Source organism: Culex quinquefasciatus, chromosome 2, assembly GCF_015732765.1.
Source record: "Culex quinquefasciatus strain JHB chromosome 2, VPISU_Cqui_1.0_pri_paternal, whole genome shotgun sequence".
In the NCBI taxonomy this organism is placed as follows: Eukaryota; Metazoa; Arthropoda; class Insecta; order Diptera; family Culicidae; genus Culex; species Culex quinquefasciatus.
Genome location: NC_051862.1, coordinates 7,222,042 through 7,239,674, shown reverse-complemented (window position 1 = coordinate 7,239,674; position 17,633 = coordinate 7,222,042). Strand labels below are relative to the sequence as shown.

The following is a 17,633-nucleotide window of genomic DNA, read 5'->3' as shown; positions in this document are numbered from 1 at the left end:
AGTCAAATTTAAATAATTGATTGCCCATAAAATTAAAAAAAAATATTGAAAAAATATTCCGCTACCGCCATTTTGGCCGCCATCTTAGATTTAAAATTTCTAAATCTCCTTAGAGTAGTTTACTGCCCATAATTGAAAATTCGGCTATTATGCCAAATCAAGTATTCCGAGAAAAACGCGTTTTAGTGTTTGTCACAAAATCTCCGTCAAGGCAATTTCACATAAGAGTGGCATATTAGCCGTTTGGTTTTTCGCATCGGCAGCCATGTCTAAACACTATTTCATTAAAATTCAAGTTGCAGAAGATGCGTTGGAACATCCTCTACCACCTGGTGCTAATATCTCGTTTTTGCCAAAAGTGGATATTAGCCGTTTTTTCAATGGTGGGCAGTTTAGGGGTCATACTTAAACTCAATAATGAAAAATAAGACAACGAAAAAAAAAATTTTTTTTTGTGATTCGATTATCCGAAGTGAAATTTTGCCGAGGCCTTTGAATAATCGAGTCTGGACTGTGGTAGAAAGAGAAATGGATTAAATCATATTTTACAAAAATGCGAGCAATTTTAAAATTTTGAATGTTTTTTTTTACCTAAGAATTTCATTATCTGTTTTACCCCACCTTCACCATATATTTAATTCGCTTTAAAAAAAACTAAAATCTTAGATACTTTTTAATGTTTTGGTAGTTTTGTCATTAAACTTGATCTTTTTCAGATTAATAGGTATAATAAAATAACATAAGTGAGGCTGCACGAAAAATATCTAGCCTCTTCTATTTTTTCTTATTTTTTTATAATTTTTTTTATTTAGTTAATGATGGGAAAATGATTATTATGACTATACAAAAATTATAGGGTATTTTTGGAAATATTGATTTTTAATCCATCATGCCTTAAAGGGTTCAAAGAATTCAACTTTTTTGGAAAAAAAAATACATGAAAGTAACCGAAACGAACTCTATTACCGTTTCTTAGAAATGTCTTAATTTACAATTTTTATCAGCCATTCTGATAGAGAGCGTTTGCAAAAAAGAGGAAGAAAAAATGATAAAAATAACGTGTTGGCGAAAAAAAAGGTGCACAATATCTAATCAAGCTTCCGCTGTGTCACCTTTCCCACGGGTCCCACACAGCAACAGCAACAACAACGGCGCAGTTTTTCCGCGCGATCTTTCGCTCGCTGACAAACGGGCATTTCCGGGAAAAGCCTACTGCCACCACCGTCGCCAACTTCCTGATAAAAAAAAAGTTGCAGGCTCATCGGGCTCTTTTCCCTTCTTCACCTGAGTTCTAGGGGAAGTTGGGGTAAATATTGTAACGAATGTATTTTTTTCTTCAATGTTTTGTTTTTTAAAGAGATTGTTTGACTCTGAAAATTAAACAATTAATTGGAAGTTTTACCCCACTTGCCCGCCAAACCTTTTTATGGTGATGATGATGACGGGGTCCCGCCACTGATGACATGTTGGCGGAAGAAATTTTCATTCAACACGTCGGAAAACCTCGTCAGAACTTTTGATACCTTTATATGAACCTTCCTCACCCTCCGGCCCCACCCACCTAGGGTGGAATTTCCCTGAAATAAAAAAAGGTGACTCTTTTTGTGTCTGGTTGATTTTCGGTGTCGTCCTGATATTTTCTTCTTCTGCCTCTTTCTGTTTTGTATGTGACTAATTTGAATTTTCACCTTTTTTCCAGCGTTGGCCCGTGCCGAGTTCCAGTTTACGGTGCTGCCCAAGTACACCCAGGTGTACGAGGGCGAGTCGGTGGTGTTCCGGTGCCGGGCTTTCTTCGACGACGAGATCGACTTTTCCTGGACGTTGAACGGTGAGTGTGGCTTTTCTTTTGCATTCGGGGACCAGGAACTAAACTGTCGTGAGTCAGCAGGCGGAAACGGAACAAATTTGCATTAATTTTCTTCAAATTTCTGATTTGGAATTCAATTTCGGCTTTTGTCTCTCCCGGTGGCCAAAATGGGGACAACTGTTAACCCTCAACTGCTGCAAATTTTGAAGACATATACGATTGAAAATGGATTTCGACCATTTGAGGGTTAATACAGTGTGTCACTGCTGTTTCATCTATTGCTGAACTAGCAATCCCTTAGTGGCTTTGTTCACTTTTTAAGGAAAGCTATCCTTCCCCGTTCTGCCGCGGAACATTAATTTTTACGATATGACTCTGGTGTATTTATACGGAATTCGTTTCTATTCCCTCCCTCCCCATCCCCCACTAGGCAACCCCGTCCGGCTGGATCATCACCGGGTGTTTCTGAACGGGTCCAATCTGCATATAAACAGCGTCGGGCAGCGGCTGGACGCCGGCGATTACGTGTGCCTGGCGACGGCCCGGTCCTCGGGGGCCCGCGTGGCGACCCCGCCCGCCAAGCTGGACATCATCCGTAAGTCCAATTTTTATGGGATTCTTAGTTTTGCTTCTTTTCTTCGTTTTCGTGTTGTTGTTTTTGGGAGAGCGTGAAGCTGCTGGTGAGTTTTTTTTTGCAGTTTTGTTTTTTTTTTGTTTCGGGTGTCATGTGCGGGCATAAATTCTAGTATTTTAGTGGACAAGACAAGCTTTTTGTATGCTCTTGTTATCTTGCTGCTGCGGGGAGCATGTGTGGCTTAAAGTTAACCACCGAATAAGTTAACTTTATTAACTGGAAAATTTGCGACTCTCAAGTTTGTGGGAATTTCAATTTATTTATTTTTTTCAATTTACTCGGAAAATATCTCTGCTTTTCTGCCCATTGCTCTAATGTAAATTCGGCTATTATGCCGTGCGTTTGGAGTTCGTCATGGATTTTAGCCATTAGGTTTTTCGCATCGGTAAAAATATCGATTTTGACAAAAGTGGATAAGAGCCGTCTTAGATTTTTTCTTTCAACTTCCAATCATAATTTTAAACTTCAGCTTATCATAAAAGTTTAGAACAAAACATAAATTTTCTCAGAAATCCATTTGTTTGTTTTTAATTTAATGTTTTGTATTTTTTTATTTGCTTTAAACTTTGTCAGCTACCCTTACAAAAATGGTTCTCTAAAAGATCTAAGAATTGTACCTTGAGAATAGAATTTCTGATGAATTTAGTGTTTTCCACGAAGTTGTAAGTATTAAAAAAAAACAACTAGAAAAAAAATTTCACCCAGAAAAAATACTATGTTTTTTTACATAGCTTTTTATCACAAAAACTCGATTTTGACTGTTTCAAAAGAACCAACTTTATATATATTATATATGTTTACCGGGCTGGCTACCGAGCGCTCGGCTGTTGAGATTTCGGTAAAAATTTTACCGAGTACGGTAAAAAAATCTAAGTGTGTAGGTATAAGCTATGACGGACGTTTTGTTTTTCGCCAAATTATGATTTGCGATTTTGATTTGATTTGAAATGATAATCAACAGGCTCAGACTTAAAGGGAGTAGTATTTTTTTAAATAGCAAATTTTGAAGAAAAAAAATACTCCAAGAAAAAAATCCAGATATCATTTTTGGATGTAAAATTGAATTTGTGAATTTTTGATAAAACAAACCGTTTGAAAACCGTTTTTGAAAACTTGAAAATGGAAAAAAAAGTCAGAAAATTGCTTTTTTTAGAATAGTGTCTACTATTGTTCATCTTTGAAATAAATATTTTTGAAAATCTGAGAAAATTCTCAATTCTAGATTAAATTTTCAAAACAACCTATCCCTCATGGGTTTCCTATGCAGATAGGACCTTTTGAAAATTTAATCTAGAATTATTAAATAATTGTTTTTTTTTAAACATTGTTGAAACCAGAGGTAGAATGAGCAATTCGCTACGAAATCGGCGGGTATCGACCATTTTTGTTTTGTATTTTTTTATTTGACTCAAACTTTGTGGTGGCCTTCCCTAAGACCAAATAAACCATTTTGTGTCATTGATTTACCCATGCAAGACGCCATACATTTTTGGCTGCTGCTCATACAAAAATGGTATGTAAATATGCAAAAATCTGTTACTTTTCAAGGAATTTTGCTGAAGACATTTAGAAAAAAAATGTACACGGAAAAAGGGCGATTTTCTAAATTTTTTTTACGAAAACTAAATTTCCCAAAATTTGTATTTTTTAATTTTCGAGATTTTTTGATATGTTTTTGGGGACAATAACCCACAGCCATAGAGAAGCGTGGTCAATAATTTTGCCGACAAGTTATGAATTTTTGAATAATTTTTTTTTTGGAAAAAATTGAAATTTTGCACAAACTTTTTTTTGTCCTAATTTTTTATGTAAAATTGAATTTTGAATCGAAAAGCACTTTACTGATTTTTTGATAAAGTGCATCGTTTTCAAGATATGCCACCGAAAATTCGATTTCAGAAAAATTTTTGCACCATTTTTTAAAGGTTCAGAAAATTGGCTATAAAATTATCTGAGAGCCTTTATTTCCAGAGTTTTTTTTGAAAAGGACCAATAAACCATTGTCTTTCATATGTTTATAGGACCTAATAAAAAAAAACTCTAGATTTTGTAATGCCGATGTCGCCGTAACTCATGGTCCGATTTTCAATGTTAAAAAATGAAACATTGATGAAATTTTTAGATCTCTTCGAAAAAAAAAAATATTTTGGAAATTTTGGAAGCAATACTAACATTCCAAATAGGCGTAATATTGCATTTTTGGCCCTTTTGAAATGTTAGTATTGATTTCAAAGTTTTCAAAATATTTTTTTCATAAAGATCGGAAACTTTAACGAATTGTTCCATTGAAATAAAATTGTTTTATCCATATAAAAAAATTAAACACGTTTCATTTTGCAAAATTCTCCTCAGCAGGCGATGCTTATCAAGTCAAAAGGGAAAAAGTCCTCCTTTTATTTTACGAAATTGACCGTATCTCGGCTAATATTTAACAGATCAAGGCCTGTGTGCTCTCTTGTACTAAGCTTGCTGGTTTTCCTTTCTAGATAGCACAAGAGAGCACAGAGGTATCGAGATGTTGATATTCTATTTGCAAAACTTGTTCTGCACAGTAAAAAAAATGTGTAAATTTCGAATTTCGTGACATTAAAACAAAAAAGTGGTAAAATTACATATTTTCAGCTGTAAAATTGCATATTTTCAGATGTAAAATTACAAATTTTTCTGACATAAAAGATGTACCCCTTCCCAGATGTAATATTACCCTGACTTTTTTTTACTTTGTGGGAAATGTTTATGTTAATCTGATTGCATGGATATTGTTTAAAATTGAATTAAACAAAAGAATTATGAAATAATGTTAAACATTTAATTGACAAATCCATAACCAATTGATCAAAAAAAGTTGTTTCTATTGTGTCTACATGATACTTTCAGCTTGATGTAAGAGAGTATTAAAAATAGATAATTGAGAAATTAGATTCTGGCAGCTTTTCAAGCACAAATATTTACGGAATATGTTGTTCGAATCCTTGAGGTATATTCATGATTCATGAAAAAGTGTTACCAAACAAACTGGGATAAATAAAAAAAATTATGGAAATGAAAGAAATATAAATATAGAGTGCAATTCATTATAGTTTTGAACAGAAAGGTTCATTAGTATATTAAAAGCCACCTTTCCGTTGACTGATTCCAAAATATTTGTTTTCCCCATTGCAAGCGAACTTGATTCCTACCGCAACAAGCCACATAATCCTCCCGCAAGGACGAACCATTATCCTCATCAACAGATTGTGATTCATCGTGCAGAACGTCACAATTAATGCCCTGCTAATGATGTCGTCGTCGTCGTCGCAACGCGTCGTCCTAGCGAAAATAAGCATACCTCCACGTGGAAAAGCCGCAGAAGAAGAAGAAATTCAGCACACACACACATTCACCGGCTGGGGCGGAAAATGAAACATGACTCTCTCATCTGAGTCGGTTCTCATGCTGGCGGCAGCAAGACTTGGAGAGATTCGCGCTTAATCGTATTTCATCGTCTTGGCGGTGTACGCCAGGCGCATACGCAAGTAGATTGAAATGTCGGCAGAAACGAAAGCTTCTTTTTTTGCGCTTCTGCTAGACAAGAAAGAAAGCTACCGCCAAAGGGGCTCCGCTTTCGAGCGAGTAAGTAGGAAGACTGAGTATGTAAACATGTTCTATCGACGCACATGATTGCCATACAAATTTGCCGCCCCACCTGGGGTCGTTTCTGGAACTTTTTTTTTTCCTTCTTTGCTCTGTTGCTTTGCTTCCCATGTTCAATTAAGTACAACATTAAGTACGAAAGTTATTCTGCAGCAGCAGCAGGTCGGTCGACTTTTGCCGCAACACAGCCTGCGATGACCTACGAGGGGGCAGTGAATGCAGTTCTTCCCCCTTTCATGACGAAGAATACGAAAACATTTTCCCCTATTTTGTTTAATTTGCAGCGAAGCGAGTGCAGACTAGAGATACATTACACGCATTTACATATCCTGGTAATAAAAGTCTGCCTGAATTAGACTAAAATGGGATCAACGGAGTCAGGCAGTCACCCCCTGCATCACGTCTAGTCCCTTTCAGCCCACGTGGCCCACACCGTTACAGACCGTATGAAATTGAATACCGAGCCAGAAACCTGACGCGATTGCGTCTGCCCAACAAAAACAGGGTTAATCAAATCAACAACCCCCGAAAACAGTTTGTAATCCTTATTGTCTCATCCTCTCTGCACCACCACACCCTTCCTCCCTGAAATCGTAACTTCAAAATCTGTCTGGTCCTGACGCTGGCTGTGCTCTCATCGGTATCAAATTTCAGCCGCTGGGATCAATCTGGCCCGAGAAGGAGAACGCTGACGGGAACGTCTAATATGCAAAGAAGCAAATAAAACCGACTCCGTTTGACGAGTTGAAGGACTCGGAACTCAGGCAGCCCACAGGATGATGATGATGTAAAGTAAACTCTAACTAGCGTGTAATACCGCTGGCTCTAAACGCACGCGTGCTTGCGTTGTTCCAGAAGGACTACTTGGCTTGTTGTTGTTTTAAGAGCTATTATAGAGGAAACCCCCTTTCTGGGCTTATTAGTGCAAAGAGGATTGAGGGATTTACCCCTTGAACTGCCTTTTTTTTTGGTGGAGAACTGTGCTGTGGTGCGTTTTGAATTTGAATTAATTTCGATGTTGATGATTGTTAGCTGAATTTCGCATGCAATTCGAGCAGTACTTTTCAAATACTTCCTTGCTATGTTTGAACAAAATTCCAGTTTCCAGTTATCTATCCCAATAAATATTCATCACGACCTGAATATTGGGTTCATATTTCCTAGATTAATCGATGAATTGTATACCCAGATGGTCAAAAATCCACTTGCCAAAAAGCGGTCATATAATATTCACAAACTCCATCGACAAAAAAATGAGAATTTATGCATCCCCCGTAAAAAAATAAAACCGTTCCCACCATCAATTTGTCAGCATAGACAAATAAGTTTATGAGCTGCGCACCGATCGTTAAGACTAACACAACCGAAAAGCTTTCCGGCGCGGGTTGGACCAATTTTACCCCCCCTCAGGCTGCATCATTCATAACCTGGATGACATCAGGGAATGTCCCTTTTTCCCAGCACGCAAAAAAACGTTCCACTGCTGCGTAAAACCCATGGCGCCGACACATACCGTTGGCTGTTGGACCCGGGTCCCATATCTTGATAGGATGACTCTGCTTCTGCTGGTGCAGCTCCGCGGGTTCAACGGCATATGTTCCGCTGTCGCGGACCGGGTTGACTGCATTCAGGCGCAGAGGATGCATTTAATATCATCATCGTCATCATCATCGCAGCAGTAGGGACAGTGCTAACATCTGTGGTAGGGTGGTACTTTTCCGGATATTTTGCTCGAAAATTTTCACATGAGGTCTTTTGGATCATTTGGATTCTTTTAAATCAACTTTCAACTGAGGACAACAAAAATGGTACACGCAAATCAAACAATAATGAGGATCATTCCAGGACATCATTACTGGAAATCAAGCAACCTTATAAGAAGTTACAAGTTTTTTTTATCCTGACAATTTTGATTGGAAATCACAAACTCAATTAAAAGTAAAAAATCTGGCAACACTTTCTAAAGCTATGAGTACCTATCATCTTTGAAAATCAAAATGTTAATCGCTCTAAAAACCTCAAGAAGTTTTGAACAAAAACAATTTTGTAATAAAACAATATTGTCTCAAAATTTATCATTGACGTCCAGTCCATGTATCGTCAATTCCATGATATCATTGCAATTTCGCGGAAGCCGCGTAATCCGTGAAATTTGCCCTTGGCCGTGAAATGTCGCTAAATTTGAAATATTCAAATGATAAATCGTTCTAAATTCATTTAAGCGGTATTTTTTTAGTTCATGAACTTTACAAAGTTTTTAACAAGCATTTGGGATGCAGTGAATACATGTCATATTTGTAACCTTATTTTTTTTTGAAGATATTGTTCATAAGAATGTTCTACGAAATGCAGATAATTGATTATACATTGCCAGCAAAATTTCTTAATTCCACAAAATTCCAAAAAGATTGCAAAAGAACATTATTCAACACTACAATAAAAGTAAATGCAAAAAGGTTTGAGTTTTTTATATTTTCAAATCTTAGGTACAGGGATGGAATAATCGAGAATAAATCATTTTTGCTTGCGAATTTCTTCATCTGCGAAAGAGAGATGAGGCGAATCACGCAAAAGAAAATCGCTCCCGAACTTCTCGAATAAAATCAATCGATTTTTTGTGATTTTCCTTGTTAGCATCACTTAAAATTATTTATTTCATTTTGATAACACATTGCCCATCAACAAGAAGTGAAAGGTAATTTTTCGACGTATTACGTTACACCTGCAAGTGTAGTAGAGAAATAGATGATTTTCAGAGACTCATTTTACCGATCTTTCGTGCGCGAGAGAGGAGAGCCAAGTTCTCTTCAGATTTTTTCTCTTGTTGAGCGTCAAATGATTTTCTTTTGATGATGATTTTTCCATCGCTGCTTAGGTAGTAATATTTTTGAAAATAGCGATGAACAAGTTAATGTGAGGAAAAAAAATGATTTGAACACTTTGAAAATAAATTACGTTTTTTATTCCATCGGTTTAAAATACACTACACGTTGAAATAAAATTAACTGAGCTATTTGCCATGTATTATAATTTTCTGGAATCATAAAAAATCCCTATTGCAAAACAACATTTTATTACACTTATTTAACTGATTCTACTTTTTATGAATAAGGCATTTAGGATGTGCTTCGTTTTAGAGATATTTCAGCAAACTAAATGACTCAAGTCTCAATAAAATTAAAATAACTGAATCATTAATTCAACTGACGAAAGTTCTTCGAAAATTTCCTAAATTAATCTAATACAACTTTTTTTCTTAATAAATAATTAATAAATGTTAGGGGTTTTTTTTTGTATTTTGAACTATTGCAACTCTTCAGATACTTTTCTGTTCACAGTTATGTTAAAAGAACACATTTTTTCGTTTATTTTGAGCAGTTATTCAAGTACCGTGAAATTCCTATGTTTTGTAATTGGCATGCCGCAAAATTTCTTTTTTTTTTGCCGTGAAAAATCAGTTGCCTTACATAAAAGTTAAAAATTAATCATGTAGAGTGTGTGTATAGCGTGAAGATTACAAGGTATTATATTTCTAGCAACTTGTAGATCAGAGGTGCCCAACCTTTTTGTCCTGCGGGCCAAATTTGATTTTTCTGAAATAGTGATGGGCTTCCTATTATAATCTTTAATGTTTAAGGTTAATAAAATTTCTTAATTATAAATGAAAATCTTAGAAACTTTCCAGAAAGTATTTTTAACACTTGGAAATGTTATTTGAATGTAAATCAACAGCATAAGCTGTCCCATTACATTAAAAAACATAGTCAATATCTTATTAAAGGTCTTAAGGGCCAGTTATTGAATTATTTGCAAGGGCCGTGATGCCCGCATACAATGTTTATTTTTTTATGAAACTTTCTGTGTACTCTTTCTATGATGAAAGACGTAATATGCATCATCCATATAAGTCTCCATATAATTTTGGCAACCGTCCATACAAAAAGACTATTAAAATGTTCTATATCTTGAGATTGGATTTTGTGATCGATAATATTTCTTCGGCAAATTGGTAGGTATTGCTAAGAAATTTTCTGGAAAAAAAATGTAACACTCTTAAAAAAAATTACCTTATTTTTGGACTTTTTACACAACAAATTAAATTGCGCAAAATAGCATCTATTGATAATGATCATATTTGGGTATGTTATCGATGACAAAAAATGCCATCTTTCGAGATATTACACAAGTTGGTCAAAATTCATTTGGCAGTGTTGCCCATATTTGAATAAATCATGATTTTTAAAAAACCTTGAAAAAAGATAGATTTTATTATTACTTTATTTTTAGATGTAAAATCCAATTTGCAATCGAAAGTACTTTTCATATTTTTGATGTCGTGTACCGTTTTCAAGCACGAAAAGTGACATTTTTTTTACATGTAGAAGTCATGACTAAGCTTGACCATCCTTGAAAATATTTTTTCGAAGAGATCAAAAAATTTCCTACAAATTTGTTCAAAGACATTGAAGATTGGACGGTTGCTGAAGTACAAGTTAAGCAAACAAGGAAAATGAAATTTTCAAGATGCTTTAGATTTTTTTTCAAAATTTGATGTTGACTTTAACCAAAAGGGAGTCATTCGTCACCAAACTAATCCTATTAATGTTCAATAAAACAACACCCTTTTGAGTAAGAGATTGCCCGCGACATTCATTTTTATGAACCACTCTACCGTTGAAACAACCTGCCATGAAACACAGTACCTTTGCAACAACATTTCACCAGATCCATAGAGCTTACCAGTCAACGAGATAAACCAGAAGTGAGGAGTATAGGCAGAATGGTTATTATGTAATTTGTGTACCATGGTCCTTGTGTTCACTCTCTCTCATTCCAAACCCGCCAAAGTGGAAAATTGCACGGAAGTCCTGGCCTAACTGGGGAAAAATGCGGAAAACTGTGGTCACACACAGCCACACGCGACGCAATTGTGGAAAATAAAAAAGCTTCTGTTTGCTGAAAATTTGCATGCTTATCGAGCGATGTTGTATTTGCACAACCAATTACACTTTGGTGGCCGAAATTGTCTGGGTTTTTTTATGCGATGAAAAAGGCAATGAAATCACGGTGTGTCCAAAAACTTTTTTTTTTCAAATATTTCGAAAATATCCAGCTAATTAAACACCGCGTTCTGCGAACGCGAGAATCGCCATTTTTATTAATTCTTGCCGGTCTGGCTGCAAATGGGCAACTTTTTGTTTTGCTATCATCAGAATCTGCTGCTGCTGCAGCAGCTTCGAAAGTGACTATTGTTTGTTGTTGCTGCTGCCGCGAAAATGGTAACAAATGCGCGCATTCGCAGCATAAATACAATGCAAATTTGGGTTCGTTTTTTTTGGTGGCTTTTCGCAGCAGGATGATAGCGTAATTGCTGAATGTTTTGTTGATTCGGGTGGAAATATTGCATTTCCGAAAATTTAATTAATTTCCAGGCGCTGGGCGTCGTCATGTGTCATCCGGGGTGATAATTGCTTGCGTTTGTGGTTGTGGCTCGTAATTTGTACCTTTTTTGGGGATTTTTGAAGGTGCCAATTAATCTCTTGCAGACTTATTTTTTTAATTGTCATTAGTTGTAAATAACCGAAATAATTGTAGGTCTCTATAGGGATAAAAAATAGAGTCTGAAATGAAATTTAAAAAGTTCACAAAAATTTATTTAACGAATTTCCAAGAACACCATTTTCCACTTTCTTATACCCAACCACAATTTCTAAAGTCAAACTTTGCGGAACAAAAATTACAAACCCAAAGATAAGCATAGCCAGAGCAAACAAGTACAGAAAAAAAAACCTCCAACGATAGATGGAACTTCTCCTTCCCCAAAAGAAGAAGTTGTTTAGTTTAACTTTAATGTTTTCCGAGCAGCAGCAGCAGCGTTCCCCTCTCGTGAGTGTGGCGTGATACGATGATTAGTGATCGCTTGTGGCATTGACTGACGGCTTCAGCAACGTTCCTTGTGGTCACCCGGGCCTGCACATGTGTAACCCTGAACACAGCGAGAGAGAGAATATAATCCAAACATCTTGGGTTACGCGAACGGGGTTCTGAACTTTGGTTCAAGGTGTGTTTCTACAGGGTGGGGCAAAGGACGACCAAGACAGGAAGCAGCATTCCTTTGAAGTTTGAAGCTGGTGAGGTCCACCACAAGACGGAGTCTGCTGGAACACGATACGATACCCTCATGGAGATGGAGAGGCATGACGAAAATGACATAAATGCGTTCTGACAGTTATTAGCAGGGTTAGCTTTTAATACATACAACTTTTCTTCTTCCATGGCTGCAGTCGAACAAGATAAACAGAGTAGATCGAGAGTACAAGCAGGGAAAAAAATGAAAATCCCCGAAGGAAATTTGAGAAAAATTGTGTACCACGTTTTATGATATAAATGGTTCTGATGTGACGTTGCTGGAGCAAATTGAGATGCGGAACACAATGGCATTCCCGGGAGGAATTGTGTGTGCGGAGCAGCAGCAGCAGAAAAGACGGTTCAGTTGTTTATTAAACATTTTCTCAGCCAACGACGACGACGACACAAGATGCAGTTTACAGCGTGAACGGTAGTGTGCCCGGACTGAATAAATCATAAATAATTATGTTTATGAACTGGTACTGCGCTTGCACGATGTACACAGAGAGGAACTCTTTGAACTTGATGCCATGTGCCGCATGGTATAGTGCAGTAACTGCTGGAATGTAGTCATTTTAATGGCTTGAATGGGTTGTAATTTGAAGAATTTTCAAGTCCTTGATGGTGGACTGTGACGCCTATTGTTGTCATAACTCTTTGCATGCACATTAACGTATTATTCACATTTTAAAATGTTTTCTTGAATCACCTTTCATAATAAATAAACTCAAATAAAAGAACTATACGCCCTCAAAATATGACTGATTATTCAAAATTAGAGTACTCACTCGTAGTGTTAGACACCATAGCCTCTACCCGGATATCTAGCATTCGGGAACCTTACCCTAATGAAAATTTAAACCAGGGTACTTCCCGAGCAGACGGAAATAACTTGGGAATAACATTTTTTGATATTTGAAAATACTAGGCAAATAACTTTTTTTGTTATTTATAACAAGATTTGTTATTCGCCGTTATGATTTTTTTGTTATTGGATTGTTATTGTAATAACAGACTGATAACTTTTTTAGTTATTTTTCGAACAAATCTTTGTTATTATTTTTTGTTATTTTAACAACTAATCCGATCATCCCAATAACAGTTCAAGGTATTCTTCCATAACAAAAAATGTTATTCCAAAGTTGTTTTGGCTTTCAACCAATATCAGACCAATGACAAATTTTGTTATGATAACATAAACTGTTATTAAACCCTTATGCAAAAATGGATTTTGCAAGAATATTCCATAACACTTTCTGTTATTTTAACAGTATTTGTTATTGAAACGTCATGAATTCTGTTATTACCGTCTGCCCGGGTTTGCCCTACTGTCCAATATCGAGGACCTTCACTTTAATGATTCAATTACCTTTGATTATTACAACTTCTAAACCCTAATATGCAATCCAACTAAAAAAAACCCTTTTTTAATAAAAAGAAGCAAATTTCAAACCAGATTTTCAAAAAATTAGGTGAGTAGTTTCACAAAATGCTTTATACATCATAACAAGTATGTTTTTTTTTTCAAATATCAATGAATTTATGAAAATATTTTTTTCTTAAGCGTCTGTGGTTTCAAAATTTAAAATTTGTATAAAAATTTAAAAATGTCTTTGTTTGATTAGGGACCATCCATAAACCACGTGGGCACTTTTTTGGACCTTCCTTCACCCAGTGTGTGGTTTATGGATTGCCCCTTAAAAATATATAAATAAACGTTATGAAATGTATTCTGAATATTTTACAATTCATTTTACAAGTATGTTAAATGAAAATTTCAATTGTAGTCAGTAACTTTTTTTGCCTACTATTTTTTTTTTTAAATTTCGAAGGGGTGGGGACTAAGGAAAAAAAATTCACAGTTTGTAAAAAGTCTGTCCTTTTAAAATAATAGACTAGTAAAAATTTCGTGATTTTTATTTGGATGAAACTTTTGGTGTACTTTTTTTATGACCAAACACTGCAATTTTTTGAGTTATGGCACAAGTTGGCAAACAATTATTTAGCAGTGTTGCCAATTTTTCGAAAAATCTAGATGTTTGAAAAATACCTTGAGAAAAAATATTTTCAAAGTTTTTTTTAAATTAACCCAAATATTGAAAACAGTCTAAAATAAGTTTTTTTTTGCCCTTTTTAAATTTTGAGATTGATGAGATTGAATTTTGAACTGTCAAAGTGGAATCAATTTACTGTTCGCTAAACGTAGAGATCGTGTCATCGAAAATTATTTTTTTTTTCAAGAATTAAAAAATGTGTGGCTTTTGAGGACCTGAAGTTGAAGTCAAGTAATCTTAAGATAGTTGAAGGCTAGATCGTCATTTTTTATAATTATGAATGAAAGTTGTTAATGGTCGATGCGGGATTTATCCACGACATCGCAGAATGACAATCTCGCCGCAGTTCTTCGTCACCCGTAAAAACGAAAAACCTATTCAAACTTGAAAACATACACGATTTTCTAGCCAAAAATGTCAAAAACTGTACAAAATTAAACACATACTACTGATAATAAAAAAGCTCATTTACCAGTAAGAAAAAAGTCATGCTTGTGCTTGAACAGGCTCCTACTTTGTAGATGCAAACAAAGTGGGATCATTCGAAAATCACGTTAGGCATTCTCTCTATTCTTCACCCAGGGCTGTACATAAACAACAAGTTTAAGGTAAATTAACTTTTGGCGTATTCAAGCAAGGTTACGTCATTTTGAAAAATTACCTTAGCATAGTCCAATCTTTAATATCTTTAAACAAATGTATAGGAAATTTTCTGGTCTTTTCGAAAAAAAAAAATCATAAATGGTCAAGCTTGGTCGTGATTTTTACAGGTTAAAAAAGTCACGCTATAAACAAAAAAATAATGAAAGGTGGATATGACTTGAAAACGGGGCAAGATTGCAAATTTTGTTTGAAGACATTTTCAACGTTTAAAAAAAAATGTTGAGGAATTGGCAGCACTGTCAAGTGAATTTTGACTAATACAACCATGGCACAAAGGATGGCATTTGTTGTCATCGGAAACGTATCAAGAAAAAAAAATAAAAAATTGGTAATTTTTAGAGTGTAACTGTTATTTTATGAAAAGTTCTAAGCAATACAACTTTGCGCAATCGATCGATCGATCAGAACATCCATTTTCAAAGTACAGATTTTTGAATATTTAGATAGCCTCTTTGGACGGTTGCCAAAATTGTATGGAGACTTTTATGGACAAACCAATGATGCAAAATGACTTCTTTGATCTTAGAAAAAATACACAAATAAAAAAATACAAAAAAAATGCTCAAAGCTTGCTTGTTCCTGAGAGAATTGCTTCTCTAATCACGATCTTCCAGGAAAGGCTGAGGGGTTACCAATTTGGTGTTAAAATCAAATCAATGAAAAATTATTCCTGAAAATGTTGACCAAAAAAAGTTATTCTATTCTTATTCCAAAATTGTCAAACTTGGTGACCCAACCCTGGGACTGTCTGATTTTAAATTAGCCAAGTTTTGTTGTAAATAATTTTGTAGACGTTACTTCACGGGATGAATCATATATTAAAACGCTGTTTTTGGAAATTGTTGGAAAAAATAAAATAAAATTGAAATATAAAAAAATCCTGAATATCAAAAACAATCAACAACTTCAAGCATCATTAAAATCATCGATGAACTCGAAATAACATTTCAAATGAAAATTAAATAACTATTTTGTAAATGGACAGATTCGGCTGTCGTTTTTTTCTCTGTCCGAAGTGGAATTTTCTCAAGATTTGTTTTTTGGTTGAGTTCTGTTCCGTTGGATGTTGGATTGCTAAACCGGCCTGGATGGATGGATCGCACAGGTGGGGGTGCTAGAGCAGGACAGTTTAAAGACCCCGCAACCTACCTCATTCCGGGTAGGTTGCGGAACTGGAATCTGAAGGCCGTCGAAACTTCCCCGACGACGAAGGTTCGACCGGGAAATGGACAACTTCCGGAAGCCTGAGAACACTGGAACGCGCATTGCGAAGGTGGCGAGCGCAGTCCATCTCCGCGTGGTTGGACCTTGTCCAAGTCAAAATCCCAGGAACGAAACGGGAATCGGAGCCGTGGGACCGGTTAAGGTGGAGTACAGTTGCAGCGGGGAGATTACATTGCCACTGTTTCGACGAAAAGAGAAAAAGAAGAACGATGGAGCAGATTACGAGTGGAGCGTTTGAAATCGGAAGCAGCCCAACCGGGGACCGGCCTTTCGATATTAGGTGCGAGACGCTTGAAGAGAAGCTGATTTTGAAGAAGATATCAACTGGTGAGCTCGTTCTTTTTATAAAACAAGTATTCTTTCATTTATTCTGACACACACACACACATCACTTAAGACAACAAAGCAAAATTATTACTATATACGCGGTAGGGTGTTCCCTTGGTCGTTCGCTGTGAGTTGTGGATTGCCTGCTTCTCTAATGAAGGTTCGACTGGGGGGGCATGCTTATTAATTTCTCGTCGCTCCATACCCTCAGTGACGTGATGGGAGCAAGGGCGTCTATGCAAAGTGTCCCTACACCCGCTACAAATTTCCGGCGCTTGGGGCGGGAAGAGGGAAATAATTTTATTCTACGCGCCGGTATTTGTAGCATTAAAATTCGTGCAAAAAAACTTATGCACGTGGGTGTACAGATTATGGAGTAAAAGATGATCGAATTGTTCACCTAGCGCTCACATGTGTTCCAGGACCAAGTTGCCTGCGGGTATGGGGATCATACATACATACATACATACATACATATTTTGTAAATGGACAGATTCGAAAAGACAAAGACACACTTTTAAAACTTATCACTATCCGTGCATGATTTGCACAAGATGTTATGATTTGGGGTAATCACAACACGACCTTCCCGGAATTGGACAGATTCTGTCAAAACACAACAGCTCTCAATCAAATTATAGGCGCACAGTCAGCGCCTTATCAATCTTCTACCAGAGGGGGGGACTTCATCCCTGGCTGGAAAACCATTCCTTTTCCCCTCTCTCTCTGCAATGCCACAACAACTTTTCGCTCGCCCCTTTTTTCCAGCTTTTCCCTCAACGGTTACAACAGCACACAAGTTTAATTTAGTTTTCGCTTGGTCGTGTCGTAAATTTTACTATTATTATCGCTTTAATTCGGCATTAACGCCATGGAAGAAAAGCAAGCTCTCGTCTGGTTGGGTGGGTTTTCCCTTCTCGTGGATCACAGTAGGTCTAGCAGGCTTACTACGATTAGGTTGGCATCGAAATGCGAACTAGCGAGGGAGTCCAAAGCCTACTCTGCACTCATCATTTCGTCGAACGATTCGGCCCGGAGGAGAACGATTCTGGGCAAGGTAGAATTTTTCCTTTTTTCGCCAGAGTAGGAGAGGGTGACACTCCAGGAAGCACCACAAACCTGGTCGTCGTCATCCGGCAGTCTCATAAATTTTGTATTTTTA

The 17,633-nt window shown here is 36.3% G+C and overlaps 1 protein-coding gene across 1 annotated transcript in view; it reads left to right on the top strand.

Moving 5' to 3' along the window:
• LOC6037458 (tyrosine-protein kinase-like otk) overlaps window positions 1–17,633 on the top strand; it is a 103,717-nt gene that overhangs the window by 7,317 nt on the left and 78,767 nt on the right. Inside the window, exons 2-3 of the mRNA XM_038255359.1 lie at window positions 1,700–1,828; window positions 2,238–2,402. Of these exons, the coding sequence (XP_038111287.1) occupies window positions 1,700–1,828; window positions 2,238–2,402 (294 nt within the window). The remainder of the gene's footprint in view (window positions 1–1,699; window positions 1,829–2,237; window positions 2,403–17,633) is intronic.